Source organism: Eptesicus fuscus, chromosome 22 (genome assembly GCF_027574615.1).
Source record: "Eptesicus fuscus isolate TK198812 chromosome 22, DD_ASM_mEF_20220401, whole genome shotgun sequence".
NCBI lineage: Eukaryota > Metazoa > Chordata > Mammalia > Chiroptera > Vespertilionidae > Eptesicus > Eptesicus fuscus.
Genome location: NC_072494.1, coordinates 34,488,278 through 34,505,198, shown reverse-complemented (window position 1 = coordinate 34,505,198; position 16,921 = coordinate 34,488,278). Strand labels below are relative to the sequence as shown.

The following is a 16,921-nucleotide window of genomic DNA, read 5'->3' as shown; positions in this document are numbered from 1 at the left end:
CCAACAGCAAGACCGGGCATTCTCTAGTCTCAGGCTCTGGCTTGTCTCTGTAGTTGACATCAGTGTAAAGATACAATGTCTGCCTATGCGCTTGCGCAGAAGACGTAAGGGTAAGAGTGTGTGGAGGAGATGGGATGTCTTCCTCCAGGACAGACGTGCTACTGCAGAGCCCCTGGCCCCCCAGGAACCCCAGGCCACTTTCCTTCCCCACCTTGCTGGGACTGCTTGGAACTGGCCAAGAGATAAGGTGCATTCCTGAAAGCAGAGAGAGGTAGTGGTTTGGATGGCTAAGACAGAGCTATGTTAAGATAAGAATGGAAGAAGGATGAGGAACCGACACAAACGATTTTTAGAAGACTGTATATTCTGCCGCTTTGGGGTGAAATGTTCTATGAGTGCCAATTAAATCCATTGGATCCAGTGTGTCCTTTAGAGTCTCTGTTTCCTTGTTAATTTTTTGTCCGGAAGATCTATCCAGTGACATCGGCGGCGTTAAAGTCTCCTACTATGACTGTATTGTTGTCGACCTCTCCCTTAAAGTCCTCTAGAAGTCACAAAAACTAATTTTTAAAAGAGGGGAAATGCTAGGGTTAGGATCCTTCGGAGCCTCAAGGAAGGGAGACTTAAAGAAGATGTAGGGACAAAGGGGAAATATATATGGTTCTGAAAATTTAGAATCCTTCATCACATCAAAATAAAGACACAAGATGAGTAAAGCTCACTAGTAAGTGCCACCCTTAATTAAGACCACGGCAAGATGTTGCCACGGGTGTTTCATACCAGGCCCCCTCCTAGCTCACAGGGCTGAGGCAAGGCCTCACGTTGCAGTCCAGGGATCTTCTATTGGTCTGAGGCCCAGGCCTGGGCAGGGTTCCAAAGCAACAGCTATGCCTGGGCTCCGGCCCGATGCCACATGCTCTAGAGCCAAGGCAGCAAAACCCCTGTGATCAAAGATAGTCTGCAAATCCCACAGCCTGGTACAGGGCGTGAAAAGGAAGCAGGTGGCATCGGGACAAATGCCCTGCATGGCCAGAAGCCACCTGAAGGCCACGGGGGTTTGCGAAGGTGTGCAGAAGAGCTGTGGGAACTGAGCTGTGCTCAGGGCAATGAGGCAGAGACAGGATGGAAGGTGAGGTGTGGGACATCACGAGGGCTCTAAAAACAGACGGAGCAGGTGTTGGAAACCAGCAGACAAACAAGACTCATTGGTGCAGAGGCCTGGGCCCAGGGGGGCAGCTGGAGGGGTGAGTCAGGCAGGAGATATTGACATATTCATCGGAATCAGCATCCTCCATCATGGCGGCAGGCTGGTGGTAAACGCTCATATATTCACAGCTGGTCTTCAGAGGTGGCACGTGCGGCCAGGGAGCTTCTGACACCTGGGAAAACCAAGGAAGAAGCATCACTGGGTCTGGGTGGAGTGATTCTATATTTCTCCAGCTGGATCCCCACAGCGGGCAGTGGCGGGCATGCGTACGGTTGCTGACTTCCAGAAGGCAGCGACACAGAGGTGGCTGAGCTCCACCAAGCGCCTCCGCCCTGGGGATTTTCAGGGCGGCATCTCACCCGAGATAACTGGAAAACACTTAGATCGAATGTGGGCAGGAACTGCCTTAAATGGGGCTCCGACTAAAGTCACGTGGCTAAGCACCAGTCTGAAGGAGACTTGGCTGCCAGAGGATTAGATGCTGTGGCTTGTGGAATAAATATACATCTTCAAGGGAGTTATTCAGAGGCAGGTGAGTCACCCCCTGCACCTCAGGAAGGGCTTGGAGAGGCAGTGACGTGGCGTGACAGTGCATTCCAGGAAGGTGCTGGGTGGTGAAGGGGAGAAAGGCAGCAGGGCCTGTGGGCACAGTGGTGCTCCTTTCCCCAGACAGGAACTTCAGAATCACCTGCCTTCAGGATGGGTCAGTTCTCGGGGGACAAGGCCGAACCATGACCCAAGAAGGCTTGGTGGTGATGGGTCACATGTTTACTTATGTATTTATTTTAAACATATTTTTATTGATTTCAGAGAGGAAGAGAGAGAGAGAGAAACATCAGTGATAAGAGAGAATCATTGATTGGCTGCCTCCTGTACACCCCACACTGGGGATCCAGCCCGCAACCCGAGCATGTGCCCTTGACCGGAATCAAACCTGGGACCCTTCAGACCACAGGCCAACACTCTATCCTCTGAGCCAAACCAGCTAGAGTATGGGTCACATGTTCAAGCACAAGTGCTGAGAACTAGAAGTCCAGCCCCCTGAACACAGTAGGCACCCAGTAAGTGCTCATTGAAAGGACCTGTGGCTTTTTGAACTTAGCTCCCATTGCCTGTTATCATTTGCCATTTGAGATCAATTTATTTGGCCTTAAAAATTAAAATATTCCTTGTGAAGGCTAAAATAGTCACTCATTAATCATATGCACCTTGTTAGGAACTTGTTCCATCAAGATTTTTGTCCCTAATGGTGGAATGAGAGTTTCAAGCAAGGAGGGAGGATAAAAGTTGAGCAAGCTGATGGGTGCAGGTTGTATGGCCACAGGGCAGTTCTAGACAAAAGGGTGTGAATGAGGGCAGAGTGGGAAGAGTCTGGGCACTGCTGGACCTGCCTAAGCTACCGTGACCCCTCTCCAGCAGGGGCGAGTGACCGCAAACTCAGCAGCTGGAGGTGACTGTGGCAGAGCTGTCACTGGCTGCTGGCATCACTCTCCCCTTTTTTAGCACAAGATCGCCCAGCCAGCGACTACATTTCTCAGCCAATGGATGCGGGAGGAAGTGATGAATCTTAAAGAAGCAGTGTTCTTTCCCTCCCTCTATGGGCTGGAATGTGGCTATTGAGCACTGACCATGGTCCAGGCAAGACGCCAGGGATGGGGAAGCAACAAGACAGGAGGTGTTTTAGTCCCTGGACGGCCTCCTGCCCTGACTTGGGAGGAAACAGGCTTCCATCGTGTGAGCCCTCTGGTTTAAGGTCCGTTGCTTTAGCTTAGTCTACACCCTAATTTAAAAAAGGACTTTGGCTGCCCTAGCCGGTTTGGCTCAGAGGATAGAGTGTCGGCCTGCAAACCGAAGGGTCCCAGGTTTCATTCCGGTCAAGAGCAGGTACCTTGGTTGTGGGCACATCCCAGGAGGGGGTGTGCAGGAGGCAGCTGATCAATGTTTCTTCCCTCTCCCTTCCTCTCTGTAAAAAAAATCAAAAAAAAAAAATCAATAAAATATATATTAAAAAAAAAAAAGACTTTGGCCACACTTACTTTTTCCTGGTCCCTAAGCAAACAGTGTTTTAGCTGCTGTGGGCTACTTTAGAGAATAAAGTCATTCCCCCCCACCCCCGAATTTGGGAAAACAAAGATGAGTAGATGGTTTGTCCATCTGCCAATGGCCACGGACAGAAACACGGAGTTCCTATGTCCATTCCTAGATTTCAAGAGGAACCCTCCTCACCCCAGGGGTTGAGTCCTCTCTACATCTTGCCACCTGCCAGGTCATCCTCGGCGCTTCACTGCCTCCAGTGATGGGTACACGAACTCCTCTCATCTTAGAGCCCACGAGGAAAGTCTCCCTCATATTAAGGTGAAAGTGTGTAGCCTCCACCCCCGTCAGGCCTCCTAGAAATCGAATCTCTCCCGCGAGAGCCCTCCGTGTGCGAATTACCACCCATGAGCCTCTACTTAGCACCCGGGAAAATGCTTGGCTAACAGCCAGGTAAGTAAGTCTACCACATCGGCGGGCAGGCCCTGCACGGATGGACACCCCTGAAGGAAGAAACTGAGACTAGTTCCCGGACTCCGTGCGGGAGCTGCTGCTGGGAAAGCCCAGCCCTGGAGCTACTAGGACGCGCGGCTGGGGTAATTGCGCTCGGTCCGCGCCCAGCTCTGGGACCGCCCCGTCGGGCCGCCGCGGCTGTTCTTACCTGGGCGGGGGCAGAGCTCACCTGCGGCGGGGCGGGCGGTGCCGACGCTCCGGGGCTCGAGATTGGTGCCTCCAGGTCACCTGGGGGAACGGGAGGCCGGGATGAGGGCCGGGGCGGAGGAGCCGGCCCTGCGCCCCTGGCTTTCCCCCTGCGCGCTCAGGACGCTCCAGCTCACCCAACGGAACGCTGGGGCCAGGTATCCTGCTCTCATCCGCCCCCACTCCCCACTGCCCCACCAACCCCCTGCTCCCCGTCCCAACCCCCTGATCACCCTGTCCTCCCCGCTCCCCCGCACCTTCCCTTACCCTGTGGCCCCCCTGGCCCCCGCCAGCCAGCTCACCCACCGCCCCGGCTTACCCGCAGCGTGCGCCCCCCGGTCGCGCCGGGGACAGGCGCTGTAGACATTGTTTTGGGAGCGTGGCCGCTGGGACACGCGGGGCCGCTGCGACTGGGGCCGCTGGGAGGCCCCCGGGACTCTCATCCTCAGGGCCAGTCGGCTCGCCCGCCTGGAGAGGGCTTCTCGGCAAAAAGCCACGGGGAGGGGAGAACGGCTTAGGGGGCGCGGCGCCGGCCTAGCCTCCACGGAAGACCAAAGCGCCCCGGATGCTTCGTCCCCACTTCCAGGAGATTCACCCCCATCCCTGGTTCCCCGGACCCCAGGCCGCTCATCTAAAGCTCCCGGGTTTCCCCGGGATCCAGCCGGGGGTGTGCGCTCCGGGCTCGGACCGCTCACCTTTCTTCCTTTGAATGACCCTGGTCACCAGCAGCCCCAGAAGTGTCAGCAGGATGAGGCTCAGGAAGATGGGGATCAGGAGGTGAAACCCCTGGTCTTCCATTGGGGACGCTGGGCCGTGGTGGGAGGCTCTGAGGGAGGACAGGAGAGGCAGAGGGGGGAAGAGGGCGGTCAGGGAGGAGGCCTAAGGAAGCACTTTTGAGTGGCCACTTTTTGGAGGTGGCTCAGGTTGTCCCTTTGTTAACGGAATTTTTTTCTCCTCCCAACAAAGAGCCTTGTTTCTGGAGTCAGGAAAACTGGGTTCAAATTTAGTTTCGTTTGTTACTGGCTGTGTGATCTGGAACCAGTCTCCTAACTTCTCTGAGCCTCATTTCCCTGTACCCGGGTCTAGTAAAACCGACTTCACAGAGCTGTTTAAGGGTGAACCACAGAGTGGATAAAAAGAGCTTCATGCACCGGGTCTACGCGGCAGTCAGCACATGTCCGATTCCCTTTCTGTACCTCAGTTTCCTCAAGGTTATTGCAAATGTTCAATGAGTTAGCTTCTTTTCATTGTGGCAAAGAGGATGTTTTTCTCACGGTGCTCCCTCTGCCTAGGAGGCCTTCCCTCTATTTCCTCTGCATGTGGAAATTTTACTTTCCACAAAGAGCCAGTGGGTGAGTCCTCTTCCCTGAACATGGTAAACCGGAATCGATTCTTTTCTCCCTCTTCCCAATTCTGGTGTTTATAGCATTTACAACCTTTGTCACGGTCAGACTTTCATTAGCAAGATAGGACCTATATATCGCATGGCTTCATTTTTCTACATCTTTAGGACATAGCGCCATGCTTGACACACAGTGAGAAAATGTTGATTGACCTTGCCTTGAATTCTTCCCTAGTAGGCTGTTGTCATTTCCTGAACGAATAATCAGGAATCCTGGTTCCGTTTGAAAATACTTCACTCTCATGGTCTCAGTTCCCTCATCTATAAGACCTAAATGAAGGTCCCTTTCCTCACTATCATGTTGATCTTTGCTTAGGTAAAAATAATTCCTATTATTGTAGCTTTTCTGTGGCGGCTGCTGTAATGCTGCCCCCTAGTGGTCTATTGCAGAACTTTCCTGGAGCATCTAGCCTTGAGAGCAGTGCTGTCCAATAGAAACATAGCGTGAGTCATGTATGTAATTTAAAATGCCCTAATAGCTAGGTTGAAAAAGTAAAAGGAAACACGTGAAAGTAGTTATAACACTTAATAGTTTAGTCGTTAATTTTATTCTCGTTTAGTTTCTCCCCATCGAAACAGATGTGAATGAATGCTGAGGGACTGAAAATTTGGGGTCTGCTGGGGCATTGGCAAGTATATTCACGTTCAGGGCACTAAAGAGTTAATGTGCTATACTCACAGGTAGTCTATTTCACAGGGGCCTTCTAGAGACAAAGCCAAGAGGGGTCTTGGTTGGTAAACATTTCGGTGGGTCTCCGAATTCTAGACTATTTTGCCTGGGTTCTAGCCCATCCTGGATGGTGGAGGCCTCTCACCTCTGCCTGTGAAGCCTGGTGTGATGGTTGTAGCTGGCTGTCTGGGGCCTGAGCAGCCCCTCCGGTGCTGAGGTCTTTGAGCTTGTAATGGATGGCAGGCGGGTGGTGGGCTTGGCCGCCACCACTGATGATGACCTGGAAACTCGAGGGTGGTGGGTGATTGGGGTGGTGGGGGAGGAGCGGTGTGCTGGAGGGGCCTCCGTCGTTGGAACTGGTGAGATTGCTGCAGGAGACAGCAGGAAAAGTGATCTTCCATCTCACACCCTAGTCTCCAGCAGGGGTGGGCCACCATCTCTTTCCTGAACACACTCTCCCCTTTCACCTAGGCTACCTTTGTTCTTGCACTCCCCGGGGCGTGGAATGCCTTCTTAGCATGCCGTCCACACCCAGGAAATTCTACCCAGATTTGCTTCAAACACCATTTTCTCCAGGCAGCCTTCCCTGACTTCCCAGGCAGAACAGCCTGCCCTCCTCTGAGCATGGAGAAAACCTTGTTTTCTGCCAAGTGCTTGTCTATTCTCTCTCCTCCCCCTCCCTCCCACCTGTCAGTCACAACCAGGGGCACATGATGAGCTCAGCTGCACTATCCCTCTTGGCGCCCAGCAGGCTCCTCTAGTGACACTAATGTATCTACCCCACAGGGTAGATGTGATGGTTATACTGCATGTCAAAATGCATTTAAAACAGGAAAATGATATAGAATGTAAAGGTATCATTAGTATAATCATTACTTTTTTTTTTTCATTGCAAAATAGAGTTGTTAAAATCACTGTATGCCAGCAAGTGGAAGACAGCCCTGTGGGCAGCAGGAGTCATAATGAGCTCCAGCTGGGAACCTTCTGCCCAATGTCGGTTTCCGCAGTCATTCATAAAAGAGCTGGATTTTGTGAATGGAGCACAAACTCCATTGCTTGCGATGCCACCTAGTGGTGATGTAAGTTCTGCGACTAGAGCCGAGTGTCCAGGCTGTAGGCTGGGCTTGAAGGACACAGAAACAGACCTCAGCCGGGTACCCTCTCCTGAGGCAGGGAAACACACACCCGAGACTCCGCTCTGCTCTGCCAATCACTCTATGAACGAACACAACCTCCTTCCCTTTTCACAGCGCCCTATCACCACCACCTCTCCCACCCCAGCTTTGGGGAACTGACCTTTGGAAAGGACTTCGAAGGAACTGGCAAGCACAGGTTCCTGGAACCAAGGGGGCATCTCCATGGGTGGACCTTTCTGAAACCAGGGTGGCAGCGGCTCCTCTTCCCAGAATGGCTCATACTCTACAGGAGGCATGAGGAATGCACTGGTGGGCTCTGGGAGGAGGCGGAAGCCTGGGGAAGGGGCAGTGGTCTGAGCCGAAGCTGATTCGGCCAAGGTGGATGGCAGCGAGGGGATGAGGGCAGGGTCCGCCAAGAGGAGCAGAAAAAGAAACCCTTTCACCCCAACCCAATCAACCCAGAGGCCACGGGTTTCTAGGCTGTTGAATTAGTGCTGCTGATGTGTGAGGGAGTTGGTGGAGAAAGCCAGGACTCAGCAGAAATCTGGAAAGAATCAGATCCTAAAGCAACATGTTTGGCCTACAAATGTGGCTTCAGAAATGACTGTCTTTCCTTTATATTCACCCCTGCTATTTCTCCTGGGACCATTATTTCTTTTTGCTCTCAATTTCCTCCAGTCTCAGAGCCTCTCCTCAATCTCAGCCCCCAATCCCCGCCTCATGCCCCGGAGAAGGATGGATACAATACAACACAAGGAGAGCGCCAATCTTGTTTGGACAGACAATTCTGTGGTCCATGAATTTAATTGACTTTATGGGGTCCACCTATGCAAATCCCAGTTATTATTGGACTGACTAATATGGCACCAGCATAAGAGTCTGGGGACTGCCGTAGTCCGATGGCTGTCCTGACCTTCCCGAATGGAAAGGTTTGCCAGGTGGGCTGAGCCTCCATCAGGTCGGGCACCTACCATTGTGGACATCCAGGGTGACTTTCTGGGTCTTGCCCCGGTCTGTTTGCCGGCCTGCCCCACAGGCATAGACTCCGCTGTCACTCTTGGTCAGCTCTGTCACCTCCACTAGGAACAGGTTCTGGTCTGGACACAGCTTCAGGGTGACTCGGTGCTTGTATTCCTTCCTGACAAATTTGTTGCTGGACACCACGGTGTAACATGCTTGAGATTTGGCTATCTCGCGGCACAGATACACCCTCTGATACATTTCAGGAAGTGGGCACTCAATGGTAATAGATTCGCCCAGCATCCCCTCCAGCTTGACCTCTGGGAGCATCAGGGCTCCAGATACTGCAGGAAGAGGGAGTTAATAGACAGGAAGCCTCATCACCAGCCATACTCCCAACTCCAGCCCTCTTTCCAGCCCACGCCCCAGTCCAGCCTCGTGCTCATCCCCAGAACAGCCCATCCCCTTTAACAGCCCAAGCCTCAGCCAGCCCTCAGCTCTAGTGCTATCCTCATCTCTAGCTCTAGCCTCATCCCCAACCTTTTCCCAGGCCCACCCCTCTTTACATCCTCAGTCCAACTCTATGTTCATCTCTGTGCCCAAACTTGTCTCAGCCATGCTTCTCCCCAGCCCAAGCCTGAACATAACCCTCAGCTCATCACCAAACCCATGTCCAGGAAGACACCAACCCCCTAAGAACATAGTAAAAAAATACTCCACTCCAAGGAGAGAAAATATTCCATGGTAACCGCAAACAGCAGTAACCCCCAGGTGACTTCAGTGTGGCATTGGGAGGCATGGAACCATTTTGCTGCAACAGGTTTTTCTGTCTAGTTTTGCTTTGCTCAGATCCATTCAGCCAAAACAACCATTCCCACCCAGTTCTATTTGTTAACTCACTCAATAAGCATGTATTGAATGCCTTTCAAGGGACAATAAGATAGTTGGTATTCCTTCCCTCACAGAAAGGACTCATTTAGTGGGTGGTACAAATGGATAGCCACTGCCTGGTTGGTGTGGCTCAGTGGTTGAGTGTTGACCCATGAGCCAGGAGGTCACGGCTTGATTTCTGGTCAGGGCACATATTGAGTTGTAGGCTTGATCCCCAGTAGGGGCATGCAGGAGATGGCCGATAGATGATTGTTTCTCAACATTGATGTTTCTATCTCTCTCTCCCTCTCCCTTCCTCTCTGAAATCAATAAAAAAAAAGAACCATGATCTCTTGACTGCAACTCTATATTCTTCTTAAAACACACACACACACACACACACACACACACACACACACACACACACACAAATGGACAGCCACTACAGCACAGTGTCATAGATCCCACGAAGAGACAGACACACAGCGTTCCTTGGAAGCATCAAACAGGAGCACCTGGTCCAGGCTGTTGCAGAGGGATGGTGTAGTTTGAGGAAGGCTTTCTGAAAGAAGTGATATCTCAGTTGTGTCCTGAAGGCCTAGGCATGGAGGGCAACTGAGGGGTGATGAGGGTCTTCACTGAAGTGGGGAACAGAGAGGGAAAGCAAGGTTGTATGTGGGTTTGTGTGCCTGTGTGCACGGGTGTGTATAGTGTGTGTGCCTTGGGGAGGGGCTGGGGCAGGCTCCATCCCTAAAAGGAGACATGCAGGAGGCAACTGATCAATGATTCGTTCTCATCATTGATGTTTCTGTATCTCTTTCCCTCTCCCTTCCTCTCTGAAATCAATAAAAATATAAATAAAAAATAAAATAAAAATTAGCCTTATAAAAAAAAAAGAATAGCTGCTGGGAGTTTGGCAAAATGAGGAGAGTCAAGGAAAGAAGTGGGGGCTCGTGGCTTCTAGATGAGCAGAGACCTGAGGAAGACATTCAAGGAGAGGGAAGAAGAAATAGCCATGGGAACATGGGGTGTGGGAGAGGAGGCTAGAGAGGGGCTGGAAGGAGCATTTGCAGGAGCATGTTACTATCTAGAAGTGCAACTGTTGTAACATGCTAGAGAGAATCAGAGGGGCCAGCCACATATGTAAGATCTGACACGGAAACCCTTACACGAATGACCTAACACTGCTTTAAATCCACTGGGACTTGAGGCATGTGTGGTTGTCTCGTGACTGTAATATGGCAATGGAAGGGTGACCTGTGCAAAGGACAAAGACCCAATTGAGGGGGTTGGGGAACCACCTGATGTGTCCAGACAGCCCACACCTGCATGCAAATCTCAGCACCTATGAGTGAACACATCAATATTTTTGGACCAACTCGGTGAGAAATGGGCATGGATGCTGCTTTCCCAAGAGCAAGATGCTATAAAATGGTCAGGTGCACGACAGAGCAGAGTGGGGTCAGCACCTAGGCAGGCACCTCCAGTGGCCTCCCTCCACTCACCCCTGGCTTGCCCAGATCCTCTGTTATGGGCCACATGTTTGTGTCCCTCAAAAGTCCATGTGTTGAAATCCTAACCCCCAACATGCTGTTATTCGGAGGTGGGCCTTTGGGAGGTGATTAAGATTAGATGAGGTCATGAGGTGGGACCCTCATGATGGAATTAGTGTCCCTATTCTCTCCCTGCATACAAGAAGAGGTCGCACAGGGAGATGGTGGCCATCTGCAAGCCAGGAAGAGGGCATCTGCTGGCACCTTGGTCTTGAACATCTGGTTTCCCAAACTGTGAGAAATAAACATCTGTTGTTTAAACCATGCAATCTATGGTATTTTGTTACAGCGGCCTGAGCTGACTAAGACATCCTCATTGTGCAAACGCTGGATGGGGTGAGCACAAGAAAAGCTGCTGGGTACACTGAGCTCTGGTCCCAAGGAAGCACCAGTTGGCAAGATGAAAATGACCAGACCCCAGCTCTCCTTGGACTTCAGAGTAGTTTCTAACTGGCATCCAAGGCTTAGAAAAGCAGATTTCCCTAACAGAAGAAAGATAGATGTAACTTCCTGGTTTAGAACTACACACAGTGTGCTAAGATTCATGTAGAGAGGACGTGCAGTCAACCTCGATCCAGGTTGGGTCTAGGCACCTGCACTGTAAACAAGCATCCCAGGCGTCCTTAAAGTTTTGTAATTCTGGGCTGAAACTACATTTCCAAATGATTCCTGGGAGAAAGGGAGGGATGAAAGAGGATATATAAAGGAACCAAGCTATTTAATAGCATTTTAGCTACTAAACTAAGTAAGTGACATTTATCTATAATTTGGCAACTTAATTTATAGTGGCGCTGTAGGGGAGGAAAGGGTATATGCAATTTCAAAAGTTACTAATTACATAATTAGATATAAATGGATGTTTGGAACATGAAAAAAATGTAATTTTCATAATGCAAAATAAGGTCAACGGTCACATGGCCTTGACTGGTGACTGAGCTCAGGAGATAGATTCTGGATTCCACAAAGCGATAATTTTCAGGGGGAGGGGAGTGATAATGAGGAGCTTATAACTCAAGTCATAGCATAATCTCTGAAAGAAGGAAGCTGGCCTGAGACGTTTACGTTTATCAGATAGAGCAGGCTTTGATAAGAGGATGAGAAACATCCAAATCAACTTTTCACTTCTGCATACACCAACCTATATGTGTCCAGACCTGCAGCTTGCCCTTCGTCCCTCACAGTGAATGGAGTGTCCCCCTTCCTATTAGAAGCCATTGCCTTCACCTGTACCCTGAGCCCATCTGCTCACCTTCCCCAGAACTTCTCTCCTGCAATTACCCTTTTCTCTCCCTGCCTCGTTGCTTTCTCCTCTTCCCACATCACCATGGCTTCCACACATGCTCCATAGTGCTGTATTGAAAACCCCTCGGGTGACTTTTGCCTCCCCTTTAGCTGCCACCTGTCTCTGTTCTCTTTCTCAAATGAGCCGTCAAAATCACTGAATCCACGTCCACGCCTCCCAGTTCCTCTTCTACCTACACCTGTCAGAATTTTGTCTCCAACATTCCCCTGAAAGTGCTCTAATCAAAGCCACCCAGCGTTTTCCTATTGCCACGTTTAATGGTCGCTTCTTTGTCTTCATTTTACTCACCCTCCTGGCAGCATTTGATGAAATTGAGCCCTTGAAACACGTCCTTCTCTTGTCTTCCCTGACACCACACTCTCAATAGCTGTTCTTTTTCAATCTCCTTACTTACTTCTTCTCTAGCCACCTCCCAATGATGGGCCACCCCAGGGCCTCATACTTGGGCCTGTTTCTTTTTCTGTCATCCATCCCTCTCCCCCACACTGGCTTATTTACTCCTGTGGCTTTTCATGCCAACTCTATACAGAGTTCACCCAAACATGTATCTCCAGTCTTGTCTTTACCTCTGGGCTCCAGACTTGCCTTCCCAATGTTTACACTTGAATTCCATTTGAATATCTAATATGTGTTTCAAACAAACAATGGCCAAAAAAAAGAGACTCTTGATTTCTCTTCCAAAACCCATTTCTACCTTTGCCTTTCGGGTCAAATTCATAAAATGTTTTCTACAACCAAGGTCTAAAAGTTTAGTACCTGTGTTTTCTATGTAGTTCATTGTTTCAGATCTTATATGTAGGTCTTTGGTCCATTTTGAATTAATTTTTGTAGATGGGGATAAATTGTAATTTAGTTTCATTCTTTTGCATGTAGGGAAGGCAAAAAGAAATGAATAGAACTATATCAAACAAAAAAAGCTTCTGCATAGCAAAAGAAACCAACAACAGAACAGAAAGGCAACCAACCAAATGGGAGATATTGGCAAACAATAGCTCAGACAAGTGGTTAATTTTCAAAATATATAAAGAACTCATACAACTCAGTACCAAACAAACAATTCGTTTAAAAAATGGGCAGAGGATCTGAACAGACAACTCTCTCAAGAAGACATACAAAAGGTCAACAGATATATGAATAGATGTTCAACTTGACTAGCTCTTAGGGAAATGCAAATCAAAACTACAATGAGATGCCACCTCACACCTGTCACCAACAAGACAAGTAAAAACTGTTGGGGAGATTGGGGAGAAAAGGGGGCCCTCGTGCACTGCTGGTGGGAATGTAGAATGGTACAGCCACTATGGAAAGCAGAATGGCCATTCCTTAAGAAATTAAGAATAGAGCTACCATGTGACCCAGCAACCCCTCTTCTGGGTATCTACCCCCAAAATTTGAAAACCTTTATTCACAAAAATATATGCACCCCTGTATTCATTGCAGCATTATTCACCATGGCCAAGACATGGAGGCAACCAAAGTGTCCTTTGGTAGAGGACTGGATAAAGAAGATGTGGTACATATACACAGTGGAATACTACTCAGCCATAAGAAAAGATGAAATACTGCCATCTACGACAATGTGGGTGGACCTTGAAAATGCTAAGTGAAATAAATCAGTCAGAAAAAGCTAAGAAAAATATGATTTCACTCATATGTGGAATATAGAACTAAAACTCATATAAACAGACAAAAGTATGGTGGATACCAGTGGGAAGGGGGTGGGAGAGTGGTGAGTGGGGAAAGGGGGCTAAATATATGCTGAAGGAAGATGATTTAACTTTGGATGGTGGGCACACAGTGCAATACACAGATCGTGTATCATAGAAATGCACACTTGAAACCTATCTGATCCTATTAACCATCCCCTAATAAATTTAATGAAAAAAAAACAAAACAACAATAAAGAACAAAACAAAACTGATTTCTTTACAAGCTCTTCCCATCTCAGTTAAGAGGACCAACATTCATCCAACTGCTGAAGCCCAAAACTCATCCCCACATGAAAGAATCAAGAACAAATTGTAGGTGTGTGTGTGTGTGTGTGTGTGTGTGTGTGTGTGTGTGTGTACTGGGTCACAACATCTAGTGCAGGCGTCCTCAAACTACTGCCTGCGGGCCACATGTGGGTGTTTTTGCCGTTTTGTTTTTTTATTTCAAAATAAGATATGTGCAGTGTGCATAGGAATTTGTTCATAGTTTTTTTTTAAACTATAGTCCGGCCCTCCAACGGTCTGAGGGACAGTGAACTGGCCCCCTGTTTAAAAAGTTTGAGGACCCCTGATCTAGAGTATACATGTATTATTATTATTACTATTACTATTATTATTATTATTATTAGTAGTAGTAGTAGTAGTAGTAAACATGGTTTGAAAGTCTACACCCTTACTTTATCAGGCTCCAGGCAGGGTGGCCTATAGCTTGGGCCTCATGCATTGGGCTCTGGGGACCATGATCTGGGGCATGAATGCAAATAAAAGCCCATATATTATATGTCTAAATATTTTACATGTAAAAATAAAGCTAATAAACTGTTAAAGTTTGTTCTATCCCCCTCTCTTTACAAATTCACACACTCCTTGGATGTTCACTCTAAAACATGGCTATAAGGTAAAGAAAGGCCCCAATGTTCCTGCCCCAGCCTCTTGCTTATCTCCCTGCTTTTCTCATCCCTGGCTCCTGCCAACACCACAAGGGTGCTGGTATATACACGATGGATCACCCAGCTGGCAGGTATAATAAGCTCCATCTATCGCCTTCCCAAGCAGACACCTGTGCCACCCTTTAATAGGTCAAAGGACAGAAGACCCTGGGATGGAAGTGCACACAGTCATTGAAAGTGGGGCTGCAGACATTTGGACAAAGAATTCAAGGGTGGGCTTGGTGTGAGCACATCCCATTGGGCCTATGAATTCCTCACCTCTGGGTATAGGCACAAATGGAGAACCAGGCCCAGAGCCTGGACTCCTCTGGCCCAGATAGAATGATGGTATTGCTTAGAACAGAATACTGTGGTACAATTTAGGTACCCTTCACTCCTACAGACCTTCTGCTCCCACCCAACCTCTCTTCCCCCTGAGGTCTGAGTTTAATTTTACTCACATTGTGCTCACTTATGTCCTACTACCTCCCACCCAGTCTGACACTTCATTAAACCTCTGTTCCCTTGGGCTTTATAGGGGTTTTTGATCTTCAACTTGACGGACATTTGACTTTCTCCCATACTCAAGCCATCAGAAAGAAAGCAAGTATGAATAAAAAATACATTTAGACCCTCCAGGAGATGACCATTTAATCAATAAAATGTGGGCAACACCCCAAACCACAATACGAGGCAGAATGGGATCAGCTATTGGGCTTCAAAAGAGGAGGTTCTGGAAAGTGTATAGGAAGGAGGCGATGGTTGAGATTAGCTTTGAAGGACTCATAGAAGGTAGAGGTGAGCAGAAGAATGTTCCTGGCAGAAGAAATGGGATGATCAAGGGCTCCTGGCAATAAGTCTAGCACATGTTCAAAGAAGTCCTGTTTAGCTGGAGGTTAGGGAAGTGCTGGGGAATGTGATAAGCTCAGAAATACAGAAAAGCACAAGGGAGAGGTACATAATTCAGTAGGCAGTGGGAGGGCAATCCTATGATTGGAGTCAGGCTCTTAGGAAAATTAATCTGGTCAAATTGCAGGAAGAGGGAAAAATAGGTACGAGATGACTGTGTGTTCTTTTCGTTCCCATTCCCCCTGTTACCTCTCTAGTAGAGGCTGCCATTGCTTCTTATCCTGGTAAGTGGAAATCTACAAAGTACATGAATTGGCCAATCGCAGTATGGCTGGGGACAAATGGAAAGAGGTTGTGAAGAGCCATTCTAACATTTTGCAGCTCATATCAGTGATAGTTTAGAGAGATTAGCTGGTTTGGATGGTGACCAATGAGACAGCTGTAAAGTGAGATACCGAGTTCGGGAAATGGACTAGGGCTACCGAATGGATTAGGGACTCCTCATTTAGAGTTGAAAGTTGAAAATCAGGAGTGAAAGAGATCCAAAGAAAAAGAGTGCAGAGATAAGAAGAAAGAACTTTGGTGGCACTTGCTTTAAGGTTCCAAATTAACAGGCTCCTCATCTGGGCGAAGTGACACTTTCAGCCCTTGTGGACCCAACAGGAGATGTGTGTGGAATGGAGAGAGGGATGCGAGCAGGGAGTGGGGAGGGCCTCCAATGCCTCATCTAGCATCCATCCGTGTCCTGCCCTAGGTATTGGTCTGCAACTAAATCTGTCCAGAAACCTCAGAGCTGGAGACACCAGCCACTTCTCTACCTGAGGCCAATTCAAATCTCATAAGACATGTGAGCTCTTTCCCCACAGCACTTACCTGTGGGCAGGAAGTAAATGAACCAAAGCCAGAGGTCCATGGCTCCTTCCAGAACAAGGTCCCATTCAAGGGCCTCAGGAGACGGGGACAAAGATCCACTGCTCACCCAGGAACGGTCACAATCTGGGGTTTGAAAGAGATTTCTGGCCCATGTGAGGATGAAGACTTGAAAATGAGGAAATGACAATTCTCTTATTTGCTTGCTAGTCTTAGACCAAAAAAGAAAATATCAGCAAACCACAACGGAAGTCAGGAGTTGAGAAAACATGTTGTGTTGAATGAGAATGGGTTACCAGGGCTCAAAGGGCTTCTAGGCAGATCCCAAAGACCACTGGAAAATACCAGGCATGACATTTCTTTGTCCTGGGCACTTTCTCTTGGAGGGGCCTCCCCTGCTTTATGTGTATTCATTGATGTCTTAGCCAGAGTCCTTCTATTCTTTTCTTGTCTTCAGGATAAAAGAGCCTCATCACCACTTTTTTTGGTCAGAGGGAGGCTGTGTGGACAGAAGCTTGTTGCCTGAGTCAGAGGTGCTGGTTGTAGCCCTTGAACTTATCTGACAATTATTTGAGCATCTACTATATGGGAAAACTATGAATTTTGAACCTCGATTTCTTTATCTAGAAATGAAGGTGGGACTAGATGATCCCTGGCATTCCCTCCTACAAAACATTGTTCCTGGGGTCTTAAACCTCATATCAGCCACCCTTCATATCTCCTATGTCTC

The 16,921-nt window shown here is 48.6% G+C and overlaps 1 protein-coding gene across 1 annotated transcript; it reads right to left on the bottom strand.

Moving 5' to 3' along the window:
- Window positions 1–353: 353 nt before the first annotated feature.
- Window positions 354–16,335, bottom strand: FCMR (Fc mu receptor). The gene is made up of 8 exons (XM_028129216.2): window positions 16,195–16,335; window positions 8,120–8,452; window positions 7,309–7,482; window positions 6,158–6,380; window positions 4,636–4,766; window positions 4,260–4,418; window positions 3,903–3,982; window positions 354–1,379 (listed from the first exon to the last, which is right to left on the bottom strand). Exons 1-8 carry the CDS (start codon window positions 16,232–16,234, stop codon window positions 1,203–1,205), a joined length of 1,317 nt encoding a protein of 438 aa, XP_027985017.2. The 5' UTR covers window positions 16,235–16,335; the 3' UTR covers window positions 354–1,202.
- Window positions 16,336–16,921: the final 586 nt, after the last annotated feature.